General features: G+C 51.3%; 2 protein-coding genes and 1 non-coding gene across 3 annotated transcripts in view; 1 reads left to right on the top strand and 2 right to left on the bottom strand.

Annotated features, from left to right (window-relative positions):
- Window positions 1-247: 247 nt before the first annotated feature.
- trnal-uag (transfer RNA leucine (anticodon UAG)) lies at window positions 248-329 on the bottom strand. The gene has a single exon. It is a non-coding gene; the product is annotated as a tRNA-Leu (tRNA).
- Window positions 330-9,656: 9,327 nt separating this feature from the next.
- fem1b (fem-1 homolog b) lies at window positions 9,657-14,385 on the top strand. The gene is made up of 2 exons (XM_030097256.1): window positions 9,657-10,287; window positions 11,254-14,385. Exons 1-2 carry the CDS (start codon window positions 10,040-10,042, stop codon window positions 12,887-12,889), a joined length of 1,884 nt encoding a protein of 627 aa, XP_029953116.1. The 5' UTR covers window positions 9,657-10,039; the 3' UTR covers window positions 12,890-14,385.
- A 265-nt stretch (window positions 14,386-14,650) lies between these two features.
- The window catches only part of itga11b (integrin, alpha 11b), a 29,744-nt gene continuing 27,251 nt past the window's right edge, over window positions 14,651-17,143 (bottom strand). The window contains exons 25-30 of the mRNA XM_030096345.1: window positions 16,949-17,062; window positions 16,754-16,861; window positions 16,532-16,642; window positions 16,364-16,459; window positions 15,787-15,900; window positions 14,651-15,518 (exon numbers count right to left, since the gene is read on the bottom strand). Of these exons, the coding sequence (XP_029952205.1) occupies window positions 15,441-15,518; window positions 15,787-15,900; window positions 16,364-16,459; window positions 16,532-16,642; window positions 16,754-16,861; window positions 16,949-17,062 (621 nt within the window). The 3' untranslated portion in view covers window positions 14,651-15,440. The remainder of the gene's footprint in view (window positions 15,519-15,786; window positions 15,901-16,363; window positions 16,460-16,531; window positions 16,643-16,753; window positions 16,862-16,948; window positions 17,063-17,143) is intronic.

Here is a 17,143-nt window from a genome sequence, read left to right as displayed (position 1 = left end):
GAGGAAACATGCAGAAGTGATTTGGTAATTGTGATGTTCCGGCTGATCTCATCTGAGTCGGGTTTTAAAGGAGGCCACCTCATGAGAGGGTCAAGACTTTTTGATTGACAACTTTTATTACAGTATTCAGATTCTGCTAAACTCTTGAGGTGATAGAAACACAGCTTTAGTTCCACCTGGCTGTGGTTGGCTTGAACACACCAGAACTTTAAATGTTGACTCATTTGATCAGTATAAGACCACCGACTGGCAGTGGTGGGATTTGAACCCACGCCTCCTGAGAGACTGGAGCCTAAATCCAGCGCCTTGGACCGCTCGGCCACACTACCTGTCTGAGCGAGACCTCCATGCTCATCACCCTGGACGTGGCAGCCTCACTGCAAGAACCAACAAGGAGTTGTCTTTCCTGGAACGGGGACCAAGAAGTGTGTGCTCACATGGAACACGGAATAAATTCAAGGTGGTGAAGAAAGTAAAGATTGCTATTTCTCTAATACACAGGTTTACACAAAGTAAAAAAGTTTATGATAAATGGGCTGTAACACACATGCAATTACACTGCATGTAGCGCTGTAGCACGCATGTGATTACACTGCATGTACATGTCATTACACTGATACACGCATGTAATGACACTGCATGTAATTACACTGTAATGCGCATGTGATTACACTGCATGTAATTACACTATGACATGCATGTAATTACGCTGTAACACGTATATATTACACTGTATGTCATTATGCTGTAACAAGCAAGTAATTACACTGCATGTGATTGTGCTGTAACACGCATGTAAATACGCTTTAGAAAATTAGAATCTATTGCATGCGTTTTAAAGCATATATAGCGATTATCAGCTCAGATATTGGGCATTCTGATGCCTATGGGCAGGGCCGGCTCTAGGCATAGGCGAACTAGGCAGCCGCCTAGGGCGCCACGTCCCGAGGGGGGCGCCGCGGTCGTACAAGGGGCACCACGACGCTCTGTGTTCCGTGTGCCCCGCTGTGCAGCGGTCCGACGCACCGCGCTCCTCGTCCTCGGCGCTGCCGGCACTGATCGGTATTTTTCGGCATCGCCCCCCCCCCCCCCCCCCCGCTCAACAAATGTCGGGACCGCTCGAAAAAGACGCTCCCAAGGGGCGCTCGTCTCGGGCTCGCCTAGGGCGCCTCTGAAGCCCGGGCCGGCCCTGCCTATGGGCTTCTGCAATGTCGTGATAATCTGATGGCTGATCAGATTATTTTGGCTCAGACACAGCCGCCTCTCTCTGCAGGGAGTCTCCTCTGCCTCCAGCGGGTGGAGACGTCCCCCTCGGCCCCCTGGACAGTCACAATCACAGGATTTTTACAACATTGCAAAATATGGCCAGCTGGTACATCAATACAGTATCATGGAATATAAATGGATTTTAGGAGCCAAACTGAAAGGAGGAAGATTCCGACTAATTTGAAATATGAAAGTACAGATATGGTATTTATTCAGGAGTCACACATCATGGGGGCTGACATTTAAAACAGGCTGGTTGGGGAGATTCTCCACAGCTCCTGCTCAAGCAAACAGAGTGGGGTGATGATTGTCATCAATGGAAATCTCAGCTTTGTCGTGCTGGAACACGGCTAATTAGTTTAGAGGTATTGATCAGAGGGATCAGTGTTCTGCAGCCATGGCCAGCTGCTGCTTCCAGCTTGATAAACATTGATGCTTAGCTCAGACAGTGTGGCTGAGCAGTCGGAAGCACTGCATTAAGGCTCCAGTCTCTCAGGAGGTGTGGGTTTGAATCCCACCACTGCAAGTGAACAGACCTTCAAGCTGACTCAGAGGAGAACAGCTGAATCACTTCTGCGTGTTGCTGTGCTGTTTCAAAACAGGACACACTTGACTGTCTGCTCACCATGCTGACTTGAGGTTATCCATGGCATGAAGAAAGAAGAGGAATCAGCACTGAGACTGAAGCATCATGGTCATCCATCTTTACTCCCCAAAATTTCAAACCTCCCATTCATGGAGCTTGGCTTTCCCTGAACAGGGTCAGTGACTGAAACTCTGCAAGAAACAGGTTTCATTCAACCGTTCATTGGCTTGAACACGAGCACTGTTCTGTTTCTCTCATTGCAGTTTTAAGTGACCCCCGAGCGACTGAGCCTCCTGGAGGGACGGTGGACTCCTCAGGGGGAGGAGTCTGAGGAGTCTACAGCATCCTGATCCAGTCACAAGCAGAAGAACCAAAATCACAGAGGAGTTCATGCTTCAGACTGCTCCCACTAAGCGGGTTGTGTAGTTCAATCATTCATTTCCCAAGCTGCTTGTCCTTTTCAGGGGGGGAGCGTAACAGCAGGGTACACCCTGTCACTGGACCAACACACAGACAGCCATCCAGGCCCCAGGCCCCCAGGCCCCAGGCCCCCAGCCCCCAGGCCCCCAGGCCCCCAGGCCCCCAGGCCCCAGGCCCCCAGGCCCCAGGCCCCAGGCCCCCAGCCCCCAGGCCCCCAGGCCCCCAGGCCCCAGGCCCCAGGCCCCCAGGCCCCAGGCCCCCAGGCCCCAGGCCCCAGGCCCCAGCCCCCAGCCCCCAGGCCCCCAGGCCCCCAGGCCCCAGGCCCCCAGGCCCCCAGGCCCCCAGGCCCCCAGGCCCCAGGCCCCAGGCCCCAGGCCCCCAGGCCCCCAGGCCCCAGGCCCCAGGCCCCCAGGCCCCAGGCCCCCAGGCCCCAGGCCCCCAGGCCCCAGGCCCCAGGCCCCCAGGACCCAGGCCCCGGCCGGTATTTGAACCCAGGAGCTTCTCGCTGTGTGGCAAAAGTGCGAATCGCTGCGCCTCCATGCGGCCCACTGGTTGTAAAGTTGATGAAGAATAAACTATGAAAATAAATAAATGTCAGACTCTAAGGAACATTTCACTCTGGTCCAAGCAGCAGCTCATAAAATAACAGGTGCGTGTCCCAGCATGCAACCAAACAGCCGCTCCCATCACCACAGCTGTAGCTTGTGGTGCCCTCTAGTGGAGACAGGAGGAAGTACATGCTCTGCTGCTTCAGACATTACAATTTAACCAAGAACAGTTTACACCTTCACATGTACCTTCCAAAGCTACAAGAAAGGTAATAGTGAAGTGTTTTTTAACAAGCACATCAGCTGTCTGGATCACTTCCACAGGATGCAGAATAAAACACCACAAAACCTCTTTAGCAAGCCAATAATTAGCTCTGAACAGCCAACCGTCTTGCTGTAATGAAGATGAAACCCTTCACAGAGGCCATCGAAAAAGTCTAATGAAACACTGAATGCTGGAAAGTAAAATCACACCGAGTTCAAGCACCGTTAATCATTAAAATTCTAAAAACTGTCAGAGGAAACCAGTGAAAAGACAATAACCCTGCCAAAGCTGATCAAACCGAGGTTTCTGAGTAAATATGAGCATAACTAAAGGTTTTGATGGTCTTCCTGATGCCACCCAGAGACAAACTGCAGCTTTTTAGTTCTGAATGAAAATAATACTGGAAAATTACTGGCTGCTACGCTCAAAAAAAAAAAAAAAAAAAACCCAACTCATTGGACGAATACAATTAAAAAGTGGGCTGGATTCCCATCCAAAAAAATATATGTGGCCCCAACTCAAATCAAGCACATCTATATATTTCAATATATTTGCGATTGTCCTGCCTGTTTTGGTCCTTTAGATCCAACCATAACTGAACTATCCCGTGTCAACCAAATTAATCGAGTTAGTTCTACTCATTTTTTGTCAAATAGGTAAAATAAGAAGGTCTCCTCTAAGCAGTTAAAATGGTTAGTTCTGGTTGAATTGTAATGAAGTAATTAATTGTTAATGCAATACTGCCAAACTCCTATGCAGTACAGTTAGTCTGTGGACACCCAGTAGCAATTGGAAACTTTAATGATATCATCTTTACAGGGGGAGTAGTAGCAGCACCACCCATTGCTTGAACACTGTAGACACATGCTTAAACCAAAGTAACATAACTTGAAGTTGTTGTGACTACACCTTAAACAAAGTGTAACCACACCCTAAACACAAGCGCTGCTTTGCACTTCAGCTGCAATTCTGTAACACACTCGCTCCTTTCTGCAACACACTTGCTCCTGCACACTACACACTATTTCATACGTACACTTAGTTCAAAACTGAAATCTCAAGGTACCATTGGGAAAACACATCTATTCAAAATACAACACACATCTCCTAATTGAAAATACTGAGGCGTGTGCCTGAAAACACTTACTTGAAAAACTGAACACCAATCAGCCGCTACAAAAAGGCCTCCGTTATGGAGAACCTTGCAAGCATGGAGGCAGGGAGAGCGAGAGGCAGAGGAAGAGGAAGACAGAGAGAGAGAGGAGGACGTGGTCGAAGAGGCCGAGCAAGGGACGTTACTTCCAATGACATAAGAGCAGCGTTGGTGGACCAGGTCCTAAACATGGTCTGACTGTGAGGGAAGCTGGCAGAGAGTCCAGCCTGATCTGAGCCGTTTCACACTTTCATCCATAATCAGGACCAGGGCCGGCGAATAGGCTGGGCATCCGGGGCACTTGCCCAGGGCGCCGAGCCATAGGGGGGCGCTTGATGTGACCGTGAGGCGCACCGCCCAAGTAGCGCTGCTGTGACGGCTGTTTGAGCAGCGCACTGCTTGGTTCGCTTGCTCGCGCCCCTCGACAAATATTGCCGACTCCCCCCCCCCCCCCCCGCTCAACAACTCTCGCGGCGCGACTCTCCGCGACACTACCACAGGGCGTCAGGCTTGCCCAGGGTGCCTGAGAAGCCCGCGCCGGCCCTGATCAGGACATTCTGACTGGACAACAGGTATGTCTTCAACTCTCTACTCTACTCCGACTGTAACTAGAGTATTTACAGTACTGTACCGTATCACGTTACCGTGTCACATGTGCTGTACTGCAGGGTGGCTAACGCTCTCTTTCAAACTAAAGTGGTTGCTTTGTGAAACATTCCGTGATAACGTGTGGAGATGTTTCAGTACTGTGGATGGTAAATACAGTTCAGGACAGTATACACAGTACTGTAAAAAAGAAGCAAACAGTAACTATTTGTGGTTGCATTTTTCTACAGAATGGCTAGAAGACCTCCTGGGGGGGCGCCAGCGCCTGTCCACCCAACAGCAGGACCTGTCCATAGTGAACCCAGTCAGAGCAAACAATGCAATCCGTCTCCACCAGCTACAGCAACAAATACCTGCAGATTGGCAGGTATGCAACAAAAGAGATCGAAGAAGCGTTTCCGCTCTCGGACGCATCTTGGTAAAGCACAACATGACCATGAGGCGACTGTACAGGCTCCCATTTGAGAGGAACAGTGTCAGGGTGAAAGAACTTCCACATGAATTAGTACAGCTGACTGTTACAGTCCTTCACATTTACAGGACAGAATGGGTGCAATTGTGAAAATTGTGCCAAATTTTTGCTTTTTGTGTTTACAGTTTTTCACAATTGCTAAAACACTAAACCCCACTGCCTGAACCAAACTCTCAGGGGCCTAAACTCATTTTTTGAATCAAACACTCTTTTGGCAAAAACTTAAACACTGTTCAGGTCCTATGCTCAATTTGCAAAACCCATCTGCTCTTTTTTGCAAAACCTCAGACACATTCTCAGTCACTAAACACATTTCACAACATTTTTGCAAAATTGTAATCACTGGCAGCAAAATGTGAACACAACTCCAACACAACTGTCATCTTTTACACACAACAACTCAAAACTGAACACACATATTTCTAATGATGTGATCAGACCAAGTGTACACAAAGACAAGATGCTGGAGACTGAATCTCCAGGACCGTGACCATGCAGGAGTCTGCTTTTGTTTTGTTTGTTTTGTATTTATTTTTTGTTATGACGGTCAATTTAGATATCACTTTGACTTAGATGCTTTTTTTTTCTAAACGCATTTCCAATATGTAAAATAAAAATTTTCTGTGCACTACACACTCTGAAAACTGCTGGTTACTGTAAAAATAACCCACATTGGGTGGAATTGCTAACCCAGCGCTGGGTCCAAAAGGGACCGAGCCAAAGCTGGGTTATTTCTACCCAGCAGCCGTTTGGGTTGAAGATTTGACCCTGATGCTGGGTCAAGATTTATCAGTGGGTCTGGGAAGGTTACTTTACAGCAAAAATGTAAACCCTCAGAATTCAGAAACACGTGCCCTCTGCCATGCAAGGCTGTCAAACCCTCCACTGGAAGCCAGCTGGGGTTCAGGGCAGTTCATTGACATGTAGAGGAAAAGATTTGAACTAACAACCTCACTACTGCTGGACAACCACTCTACCAACTGAGCCACAGCCACACATGAGTATAAGGAGAGGGATGTCGTATATCTGTTCCTTCTTAGCCATTTCAATAATCCTCTGTGAGAACACAGGACTCCAGTTTTCTGTTGCGTTTGATGCCAGAAGTCTCCAGATGCAAGAAGGAGAAGGAGCTGCAGGAGTGTTCAAAATGGTGATTTTGTTCAAATCATCAACTCACTCTGCTGGGTCGACACAATTCATCTAATTTGGGGTAAAAGTGACCCAATCTGCACAAAATCTAGGGCTACCCAGGAAATGTGTTGGGAAAATAACCCAGCAGGTTTGAAAGTGTGGACTGCTGCTGTGTCCTCAGTTATTTCATGTAGAGTCTAATGAACGATCTGAGGTGAAGATGTTTCTACCTGCTGTTTTGATCACAAGAGAACTGGTTTTGAGGCGATAATTCGATTTTGACAGAAATGTCTGAGGTTTTTGTGAATGTAGTGTGGATTTTTGGATTTGTGTTTAAGGTTTTGAGAAAATGGATGGAGGTTTCAAGAAATGTGTCTTAGCAGTTGTGAAAAACTGTAGTAATCGAAAAAAAACTGTAAGCCCACACACAACTGTGCTTTTCTGTGTTGACAGTATATTTTTTGTTTTATTTTTGCTTTAACTGAATTTACTGTACTACTGTAAAATGCTCTACTGCAATGTAATGATTTTGGACTGAGTATTCTATTTTTTGGTTGCTGTGAAAACGTGCCTTCTGTGGAACTGGATAAAAAGAGTGAAAACGAAAGACTGCAGTGTTTTATATAAAGTAGACTACTGTGTTGCTGCTGATCTGAAAGTGTATTCATAAGATGCAAGTGGGGATCATTTTGTCATCAGAGTGACATATTGACAAAGGATTGTTAGATTTTGATAGCAGAGTTTCAGTCTGACACAGATGTGAATGGTTTATTTCCCAGAGTTGTGTCTCATTTGCTTGTGTGTAGAGTTTTGACACAATGAGCCAAGTTTTGCAAAACGTGTTCAAGCAACAGGCAAAAACTGTAAACACTCCTCGTTCCAGGTCTGACATGAAAAATAACCAAACTATTTAGATTAACTGAACAACAAGAACACAAGAAAACACAACTTCAATAACTCTGTCAACATCAGGACATCGAAATAAACCACAAAAACAATGGTCAATCTTTTAAATATCCTCCCAAACTCCCATGATGCATTGTGGCATTACCATCATTACGGCCACAATTCTACAAAACCCCTGTTCAGACATATTCATTCTGGTACAGGGAATTCCAATGAATTCCTGTCAGGTCACATCATGGAACATATTCAGATTAATATGATTTAATTAGGAAAACAAAATGTCAATGTGTCAACTCCAAAAGGGCTTGAATCAGTTGTTTGAGAGTGTGTGTGTGTGTGTGTGTGTGTGTGTGTGTGTGTGTGTGTGTGTGTGTGTGTGTGTGTGTGTGTGTGTGTGCGTGTGCGTGCGTGTGTGTGCGTGTGTCTGCAGGTGGAGAATGACTGACCCGCGCCTGACAGTAAGGAGCAGAACGATGCAGCCACACCTCCAGCTTACTGGAGCAGGAGCCGTTCCGAGGCCTCCGGGACAGCAGCTCATGTGGTTATACGGGCGGCCATGCTCATGATGTGCAGACAAAGTCAGGAAAAGGCAGAATTTCAGTTAAAATACAGGTTTAAAGAAGACAAAATCCTTTCTGTTGGTGTTTTTCGACTCATCAGACTCAGCTTTTGAAAGCCAAAAGATAACAAGTCCTTCGCTGTTGGTTATAGACATCATTAAAAATTCTATCCACACTAAACACAACATTTATGTGGCCAGTGGGACTGAGTGCTGTACTGTGCATGCTGGGATAAGAAATGTTCACCCTGATGGGTTAGCTTTATAGAAACATGACGTTAAACTGAATGGACTATGGCTCAGGTGTTTGATGAGGCCATGGAGAACACGCCTTGTCTCGTCCTGCTGAAGACTCCTGGAGGTTCTGGGATCAGAAGGATACCAGAACATGATGGAGGGCAAAGATGGTTTGTTTTGACTCTGGCGAAGCACCACTACTCGATCTCCTCCAGACAGGAACTTCCCTCTTTGGATTTCATTTCATTAGGAAGCACTGATCTGGTTTCAGTTCTTACACTCCAGTGAAGGTATGAGAGGCGTCGTTTCATCTGGCCGCTAAGCAGCTGCTGTCTGTTACAACTTCATCTTCATCTCACGAGCAGATGTTATGAACAGGGTTCAGTGAGGAGGCCGGGCCGACGCTGAGACGCAACACCAGGGTCTGGACCGGCTGCCAGTCAAACACCTTCCTTTATCAATGTCAGTACCTCATGCCCATATTTCTAAAACACAGCCAGCAGCTGTCCACCAGGACTGAACTCACTTCTAAACCAAATGAAAATCATGAACCAGAATTTCATCACTGAAAAGCTGCAAGAGCAAACGATGAAGCGCGTTAGAGAGAAAATCATACATTTCAAAGGGTATGTTGTCACTGTCAGTGAGATAAAATGACATTTTTACCCTGTATCTCACACACACTGCAGAAATATCAAAGCCTGAAGAGTTATGTTCCCTTTACTCGCTAACTGAATGATTTAAAGTTAATATGAATTAAATTACATTGGGAAAGCTGATATTTAAATGGCAGCTGAGTTCAAAGTTTAAACTCTGTTAAATATGAAAGTCTATTCACACAAATTTAAATATATTGTGCATGTATCTCGATATGACTTTGATGCTTGTGAAGTGATCTGCTGACAGAGCCTGCAGACTTTGGAGTAGCATTGACTGGATATCTGCAGGAAAAATACCAAAGCAAAAGTTCTGCTTTTTAGAAGAACTGAAGAAAAATCCCAAATTCACTGTCCTGGATAAGACAAGTGGGAGGAACAGCTCACTGTATGAAAAGCTGGATAGCATGAATCATTGTCTTGTGATGATAAAATGAAGAGGCACATTGAGGATTTGTTAAAGCTGGATATTTTGAAACAAATTGACTTTTTTGTATTATTATTATTATTGTTGTTGTTGTTGTTGTTGTTGTTGTTGTTGTTGTTGTTGTTATTATCATTAGTAGTAGCATTATTAGTATTATTAGTATTATTATTATATTAGTCCATTTGGGATTGAAAACCGGGGATTTTACCTCTTGTGAATTGAATGTCAGAGACAGATAGATTAATTGTTTTGACGGATCTGGATTTGTGTGTTTGGTTACAGAATGATATCATTAGAATTATCCTTACATATAGATAAAAAATACTGCTGTCAATATTCCTGCTCTCTGAACAAACACTCGGGCGGAACGTTCCCGTGCGGACTGAAGTTCCAGTCGGACATGTTTTCCCGTTGAACAGGGACTTCCGGTCGGAAGGTGAAAATCCGCCGTTGTTTCGGGAATCTTCGGACTTCTCTTGGTGTTTTTCGGAGCGGATTTTTACGGTTTTCGCTCTCACGGTGACCCGGTGGTCGGGTTTTATCCGGGCACCCCGCGAGGGACCCGCTCGGTGTGTTTAGCGGGCTAGCTACCCGGCTGGACGGAGACCCGGGGGCTCGGAGGAGGACCGGGAGCACCGGAGGCTCGCAGGCGGACGTTGGACCGCCACATTTCAGCCGCGGCCGGGGGGAAGAAGACGCATTTTTTCATGTGATCGCGGCGGCCGGTCCGGACACTTTAATGGGAGGCGGTTCGCTTCGGCGGAGAGGACAAAGAAAGCGGAGGTCCTGGCTGCCCGTCGGGCTCACATGGAGTCTCTGGCCGGCTACGTGTACAAGGCGGCCAGCGAGGGCCGAGTCCTGACCCTGGCCGCCCTGCTGCTCAACCACTCCGAGGCGGAGACCCGCTACCTGCTCAGCTACGTGACCCAGCTGGCCGGCCAGAGGTCCACCCCGCTCATCATCGCGGCGCGGAACGGACACGACAAGGTGGTCCGGCTGCTCCTGGACCACTACCGGGTGAACACCGAGCAGACGGGCACGGTCCGGTTCGATGGGTACGTCCCTGTCCCGGGTCACTGGGTTCACCTTCTTGACAGCAGAGTGAGGCGTCAGGAAGCACGTGTTGTTACTCACACACACACACACACACACACACACACACACACACACACACACACACACACACACACACACACACACACACACTCCTCAGATAGTGTCGATCAGACCCCTGCTGATGCTCACTGCCGTGACACCGGAGCTCGTGCCAGTATTTATAGACAGTTTTACACTGAACAGCATCAGAGATTCAGCCCGTCTTCTGCTGAACGACCTGACCAGTGCAGGAGCAGCATGTCAGGCTGGAGCTGCTTCATGGTGGATGGCGGCCTGTTGCCCCGCCTGTTGCCCCTAAAGGCAGCCTGTTGCCCCTAAAGGCAGCCTGTTGCCCCTAAAGGCAGCCTGTTGCCCCAGACACCTGCCTCCGGGGTAGATGTGTGTAGCTGAGGTCATTTTGGGGGCAACAAGAAGAGCAGTCTTATTTGAAAATGAAAATCCAAACCGTTTTCTTACTGTAGTTATGACTCTAAAACTGCCACATTAAGCATTGTTACTTCAGACCGCGCACCTGTTTCATGTTTTAGACTTTTATTCCTGCTCGGCGAACATTTTCAGACACATCATATCATATTTTTGTCTGAAATCAAATTTCTCTGAGAAGTTTTCACATTTGAATATATAGTCGTTTCTCGTCCTGCTCCTCGGTGAGTCTCAGAGCTTCAGTCTGTTTCAGCCAGTCTTGGAGGAAACATGGAGGCGCTGCAGGTGTTGTCCTGTCAGGAGCAGAGCCGTAGGAGGATTCCAGATTCAGAAAACTTTATTGGTCCCATAGGGCAATTCGTTTGCAGCACTTCTCGAGCTGTTTCACACGTATATACAACATGAGACAGTCCAGTTCAACCACAGGTGGATTTGTTTCTTGACTCTTGCGACCCGGCGCTGAGCCCCGCCCTGTGTTGCAGGTACGTCATCGACGGGGCCACGGCGCTGTGGTGCGCGGCCGGAGCCGGACACTTCGAGGTGGTGCGCCTCCTGGTGAGCCACCACGCCAACGTCAACCACACCACCATCACCAACTCCACCCCGCTGCGGGCCGCCTGCTTCGACGGGCGCCTGGACATCGTGCGCTACCTGGTGGAGCACCGGGCCGACATCAGCATCACCAACAAGTTCAACAACACCTGCCTGATGATCGCCGCCTACAAGGGCCACGCGGACGTGGTCCGGTTCCTGCTGGAGCAGGGCGCCTACCCCAACGCCAAGGCGCACTGCGGCGCCACCGCGCTGCACTTCGCGGCCGAGGCCGGCCACCTGGAGATCGTCAAGGAGCTGATGTGCCGCCAGGCGGCCATGGTGGTGAACGGGCACGGCATGACGCCGCTCAAGGTGGCGGCCGAGAGCTGCAAGGCTGACGTGGTGGAGCTGCTGCTGGCGCACGCCGACTGCGACGCCCGCAGCCGCATCGAGGCCCTGGAGCTGCTGGGCGCCTCCTTCGCCAACGACCGGGAGAACTACGACATCCAGAAGACGTTCCAGTACCTGCACATGGCCATGGTGGAGCGCCACCGCGACCCGGACGCCGTCATCGCCAAGGAGCTGCCGCCCCCCGTGGAGGCGTACGGCGGGCGCGGCGAGTGCCGGACGCCGCGGGAGCTGGAGGCCATCCGGGCCGACCGGGACGCCCTGCACATGGAGGGCCTGATGATCCGCGAGCGCATCCTGGGCTCGGACAACATCGACGTGTCGCACCCCATCATCTACCGCGGCGCCGTGTACGCCGACAACATGGAGTTCGAGCAGTGCATCAAGCTGTGGCTGCACGCGCTGCGCCTGCGGCAGAAGGGCAACCGCAACACGCACAAGGACCTGCTGCGCTTCGCCCAGGTCTTCTCGCAGATGGTGCACCTGAAGGAGCCGGTGTCGGCGCGCGCCGTGGAGCAGGTGCTGGGCTGCAGCGTGCTGGAGATCCGGCGCAGCGTGGCGCGGGTGGACGCCGCCGGCGAGGCCGAGCTGCCGCAGGCGCTGGACAACTACGAGTCCAACATCTTCACCTTCCTCTACCTGGCCTGCATCTCCACCAAGACCGCCTGCGGCGACAAGGAGCGCGCCGCCATCAACAAGCACGTGTACGACCTGATCCAGCTGGACCCGCGCTCGCGCGACGGCTGCTCGCTGCTGCACCTGGCCATCAGCTCCGCCACGCCCGTCGACGACTTCCACACCAACGACGTGTGCAGCTTCCCCAACGCGCAGGTCACCAAGCTGCTGCTGGACTGCGGCGCCCGGGTCAACGCCGTGGACCACGAGGGCAACACGCCGCTGCACGTCATCGTGCAGTACAACCGGCCCATCAGCGACTTCCTCACGCTGCACGCCATCATCATCAGCCTGGTGGAGGCCGGCGCGCACACCGACATGACCAACAAGCAGAAGAAGACGCCGCTGGACAAGAGCACCACGGGCGTGTCGGAGATCCTGCTCAAGACGCAGATGAAGATGAGCCTCAAGTGCCTGGCAGCGCGCGCCGTGCGCCAGCACCAGATCACCTACCGCAACCAGATCCCCAAGACTCTGGAGGAGTTCGTGGAGTTCCACTGAGGCCCGCCGGCCTTTTAGTTTTCTAACCGGTCCCCGTGGTGCTGGCGGTGGCGTTTTTGAACTTTTCTATAAAACAGAAAAGCGGCGCTGTGCAGCAGGCGTGCTCGGCCCCGCCCACCCGCCTTATCCCCAGTCCAGCAGCCGCCGCCGCCGCCGCTCTCATGCTCTCAGACAGCAGGTCAGTTCAAAGCTTCACTGTCGGTTTCATTTCTTTTTCTTTTAGTCTCACTGAGAGTCCTGGAGTCCTCAGAGGGGCCTGAGCCTCATGTTGAACACACCAGTCTGTCTTCAGGCTCATCAAACCTTTATTCTTTTACATTTAAAGGTTTTTCTCACTTGTTGCTCCACTTTTATCAGCAATAACTAAACCTGAAGCCGCCAGAGAAAAGTCTTTGTTTCTTGGACTCAATATTTTTGGGGAGATTCTCCAGTGTTTTGTATGAAAACTGTAAAAGAAGTGAAACCGGCATGAAGGCGGATTGAACCGGCCTGATGTGGCAGAAAGCTGTCCTGAGGAGGAGGAGGAGGGAGGAGGAAGAAGAGGGTGGGAGCTTTTAATGTGGAAACATTCCTCTGCAGGGTTTCAGATCTTTAGCTCGGGGCTCGTTTTGTTTTTTTAATTCTTTTCTTGATTCCTTCCTCTCGTCCGAACAAGCTCTTCGTGCCACTTTCAAAAAGTGCTTTTAACAGAGTTGGAATGGTTTTGCACGTCTCTGCTCCTCACATTGTGATCCTTTGTTTTATCTGTGATCCATTCAGCTCGCTGGCTTCCCCTCAGCAGGCCTCACACGGCCCGGGAGCAGCAGCGGCCTCCAGCTCAGCCTCCATGCGGCCTGTTTAATTCCCCTGGGCCGTATGTTTGACACCCCTCTGCTGTCCGACGCGCCGCTGCTCCCGGTGGCCAGCTGCGGCGTTACCCGGAGCTTCCAGGACGGCTGGACGGCTCGCTGTCTCTACCTTTCATGAGTTATTTTCGTCGGAACGCGTCCCGCTCCTTCTATTTATTTCAGACCAGAACCTCCAGAGTGAGAAGCTCTCTGAGGAAGGTCACTGCGGCCATAGACGACCTTCAGGGTGACCTTCATCAGGAGTTCAGTAGAAACACTACAGATATGCAAACTGTTTTTCTCTCTTCATTTGGGCCTCATGTTGTGATGGCGCTGTTTCCGAGGCGGTGACGGGGGTTCAGCTGAAGCCGTTCACCTTCACTCCAGTCTCCAGGCCGCCAGGTGCTCGGCTACTCCACCAGATTGTATTTTTGAATGTATTTATCTCTTATGTTCTGATGATTGACCTTTGACCTGGCGTCTCAGACTGCTGCTCCCCCCTCCCCCTCCTCCTCCTCCTCCTTCTTCTTCTTGGGTTCTGTTTTCTGGAAGTTTGTTTTGAGTGTGACAGCTGGTTCTCCGTGTTCCGGGAACGGCGGCGACGCGTCCGAGGGTTTTTACCTTACCTGCAGAGTGAGCCCCGCCACAATAAAGGCCTCCTGCCTGCAAACCGCCAGCAGCGTCCTGTCGTCACTTTGAGCCGGGACCAGCTGAGTGTGTGCGTGTGCATGTGTGTGTGCTTCATGTGCGTTTGAAGAACAGCCTGGAACACGAGCCAGTCGGAGAACAGCGCCGCTCTTTATTGTCAGCCGTCAGTAGAAGCAGGAAGGCCTCATCCTCTCGTTTACACGCCGATATTTACAGAAACATCCAGTCTGACTTCAGACGACAAAGTGCTTCAGTTATAAAGTTTGCCAAAAAAAACACACCAGGTCTTATTGAGCGGTATTTACAGTCCTCTTCAGCGGGAATCCTGTCCTCCTCATAACGCCTGGTGCCACCAGGGGGCGCCATACGTTCCTTTGAAGGTTCTGGAAGAAGGAGATTCACTGCTGTGCAGCTTCCCAAAGCGTGGCCTGAGGCCCAGTGGAGGACCCTGATAGTACTGACGGTGGGCCGAACTGTGATAATAGCTTCATAACTCAGTTTGATGGACTTCAGAAACAGTAAAAGCCACGTGTAGATGTGCATTTTGATTTAAGAGTTATAAAAATAAGGTTTTTAATCTGAACAGCATTAAGCCAGATATTCCTGGAGTTGGTTTCCCTTAGAAATGTTTTTTTCTTTTTCTTAATTTAAATAAAAAATACAATCAAAGCAGGAAACAGCTGTGAGCTCTGAGCTGCAGATCTTCTGTCCGTCCCAACACTCTGAGAAACACTCTGAATAATCTGAATTCTAGATTTAAAAAAAGTGAAAAAAGGAGAGATGGACGTCACCTTCAGATTTCCAAGATGAATTGAACAAAAAAAAATCTGACTCGGTCCTGAATTCAGAAAAATAACCTTTGAACGTCGAGACACATGAACAGGTGAGATCTAGAACTGAGGCGCTGATTCAGAAGAACAGAACCTCAGAGACGTTTTCCCTTCATCAGAACCCGTCCAGTTCCACTTCAGTCTCAGAGCTCAGAGCTCCGCCCCACTGAGGTCACATGATCAGGATATACGGGACACGGTGGAGGCATCATCATGCCGAGGGGCTCCCCGGACAGGCTCCTCCCACTACGACTGCTGCACTGGCTTCCCGTTGGCCGCCGGGCCGTCCGCTGCCTCTCTCCGCCGCCGGTTGAAGAAGCCGAACTGAGAGAAGAGAGTGAAGACGTGGACGGAGGCGTGAGGCCCCGGAGTGATCAGCCTCACCACAGCTTCCTCACAGGAACACTGGCCTCTAGTGGCCACCGGCGGCACGTACCGTCACTTCAGTTAACGTCTAACTCTGACCAGAGACCGAGCTCCAGTCCCTCGTGTGTGTGTGTGTGTGTGTGTGTGTGTGTGTGTGTGTGTGTGTGTGTGTGTGTGTGTGTGTGTGTGTGTGTGTGTGTGTGTGTGTGTGTGTGTGTGTGTGTACCTTCCACAGAGGCAGGACCAGGAGGCCCAGCAGGACCAGGCCTCCCACTGAGCTCCCTGCTATGATCCCCATGGGAACAGGGTGGTCCTCCTCCTTGGTCAGGACCAGGACGATCTGCAGTCACAGGAGACCAGATACTGCAGAGTGGATCCAGTATGATCACATGACACTGATCTGCTGCCAGCGGATCCAGTCTCCGTGCTGAAACTGAAAGTGAACGTCTCTCTGGATCTCAGCTGGTCAAGTGGACCAGAAGCAGGTTTTCCAGCTCCAGGCTCGATCCTGGGGGTCCTGCAGGTCTAACCCAGAGGTCACTCAGCTGCAGCACCACGGTGGGATCTGGACCCTCCTCCTGGATCCTCCCTCGAGACCCTGTGGACCCTCCCCCTCCCCCTCTCTGGACCGTCCCCTCCTCCACACTCCAGAGGTCCTCTCTGTCCGGTGCAGGACCTCCCAGACCCTGCTGAGCTGCCTGTGTTCCTCCACCCCCCTCCTCTGTGCTGGTCCTACTCTGCTCCACCTGGTGCGGTGCTAAAGCTCTGGTTCCCGCCCCCTCCGGTGTGGGTCGGAGCCTCACCTCCCACACGGGCCGCTCCTCCTGCAGGAAGGCGGGGCTGGACGGCTCCAGCTGGATGGAGGCGGCGGTCAGGAGCTCCAGGGACCTGAAGCTGACCTGGGGGGAGGCGGAGAGACGTGGGTCTTCGGGTTAGACGGCGGGACGGGTCCCGTGGGGGTCCGGACTCACGGCCATCAGAGCGCGCAGCAGCAGTCTTCCTCGCACCGCCAGCACCACCTCGGCTCCCGGGGGGAGGCTCATGCTGCACTGCAGGGCCACGGCGCCGCTGTTGCTGTGGTTCTGCACACAGAGAGGAGACGCTGAGTCCCGGGACGGCGGCGGGACGGCGGCGGGACGGCGGCGGGACGGCGGCGGGACGGCGGCGGGACGGCGGCGCTCGCCCAGTCTCACCAGCTGAGGCAGGAGGGACAGGTCCTCCGGAGAGACGGCGCCCGGCGGGTCCCAGGCAGGCAGGACGCAGTGGGCCGCCCCCTCCTGACCGGAGACGCCCGGCCTGCCCTGGAAGACCACCCTGTGTTAGCATCAGCGCCTGCCAGTGGCCATGTGAGCAATACCACAGATGCATGCTGGGAGCGGAGCGTCCACCTGCTGCAGGCTGAAGTCGGTGATGTTCACCAGCTGGTTCCCCCTCCTCGTCACCGCGCTGATGTCCGCCCGGAACCGGATGTCCTGCACCGGCCACATGCCCAGGTTCAGGACCTGCTCACAGCACAGAGGACGGTCTGAGGTTCTGAGGCTCCGGTGTGGACCCGGGTCCGGCGGCGCAGCCCGGCAGCATGA

This window comes from Salarias fasciatus, chromosome 7, assembly GCF_902148845.1.
Source record: "Salarias fasciatus chromosome 7, fSalaFa1.1, whole genome shotgun sequence".
In the NCBI taxonomy this organism is placed as follows: domain Eukaryota; kingdom Metazoa; phylum Chordata; class Actinopteri; order Blenniiformes; family Blenniidae; genus Salarias; species Salarias fasciatus.
This window is presented reverse-complemented; position numbering and strand designations above follow the sequence as displayed.

Excerpts from the sequence above, each read along its gene's own strand:
- fem1b (XM_030097256.1), top strand. The coding sequence starts at position 10,040 with ATGGAGTCTCTGGCCGGCTACGTGTACAAGGCGGCCAGCGAGGGCCGA. Across the intron at positions 10,288-11,253 it reads GGCACGGTCCGGTTCGATGG|GTACGTCATCGACGGGGCCA; the intron begins GTACGTCCCTGT and ends CCTGTGTTGCAG.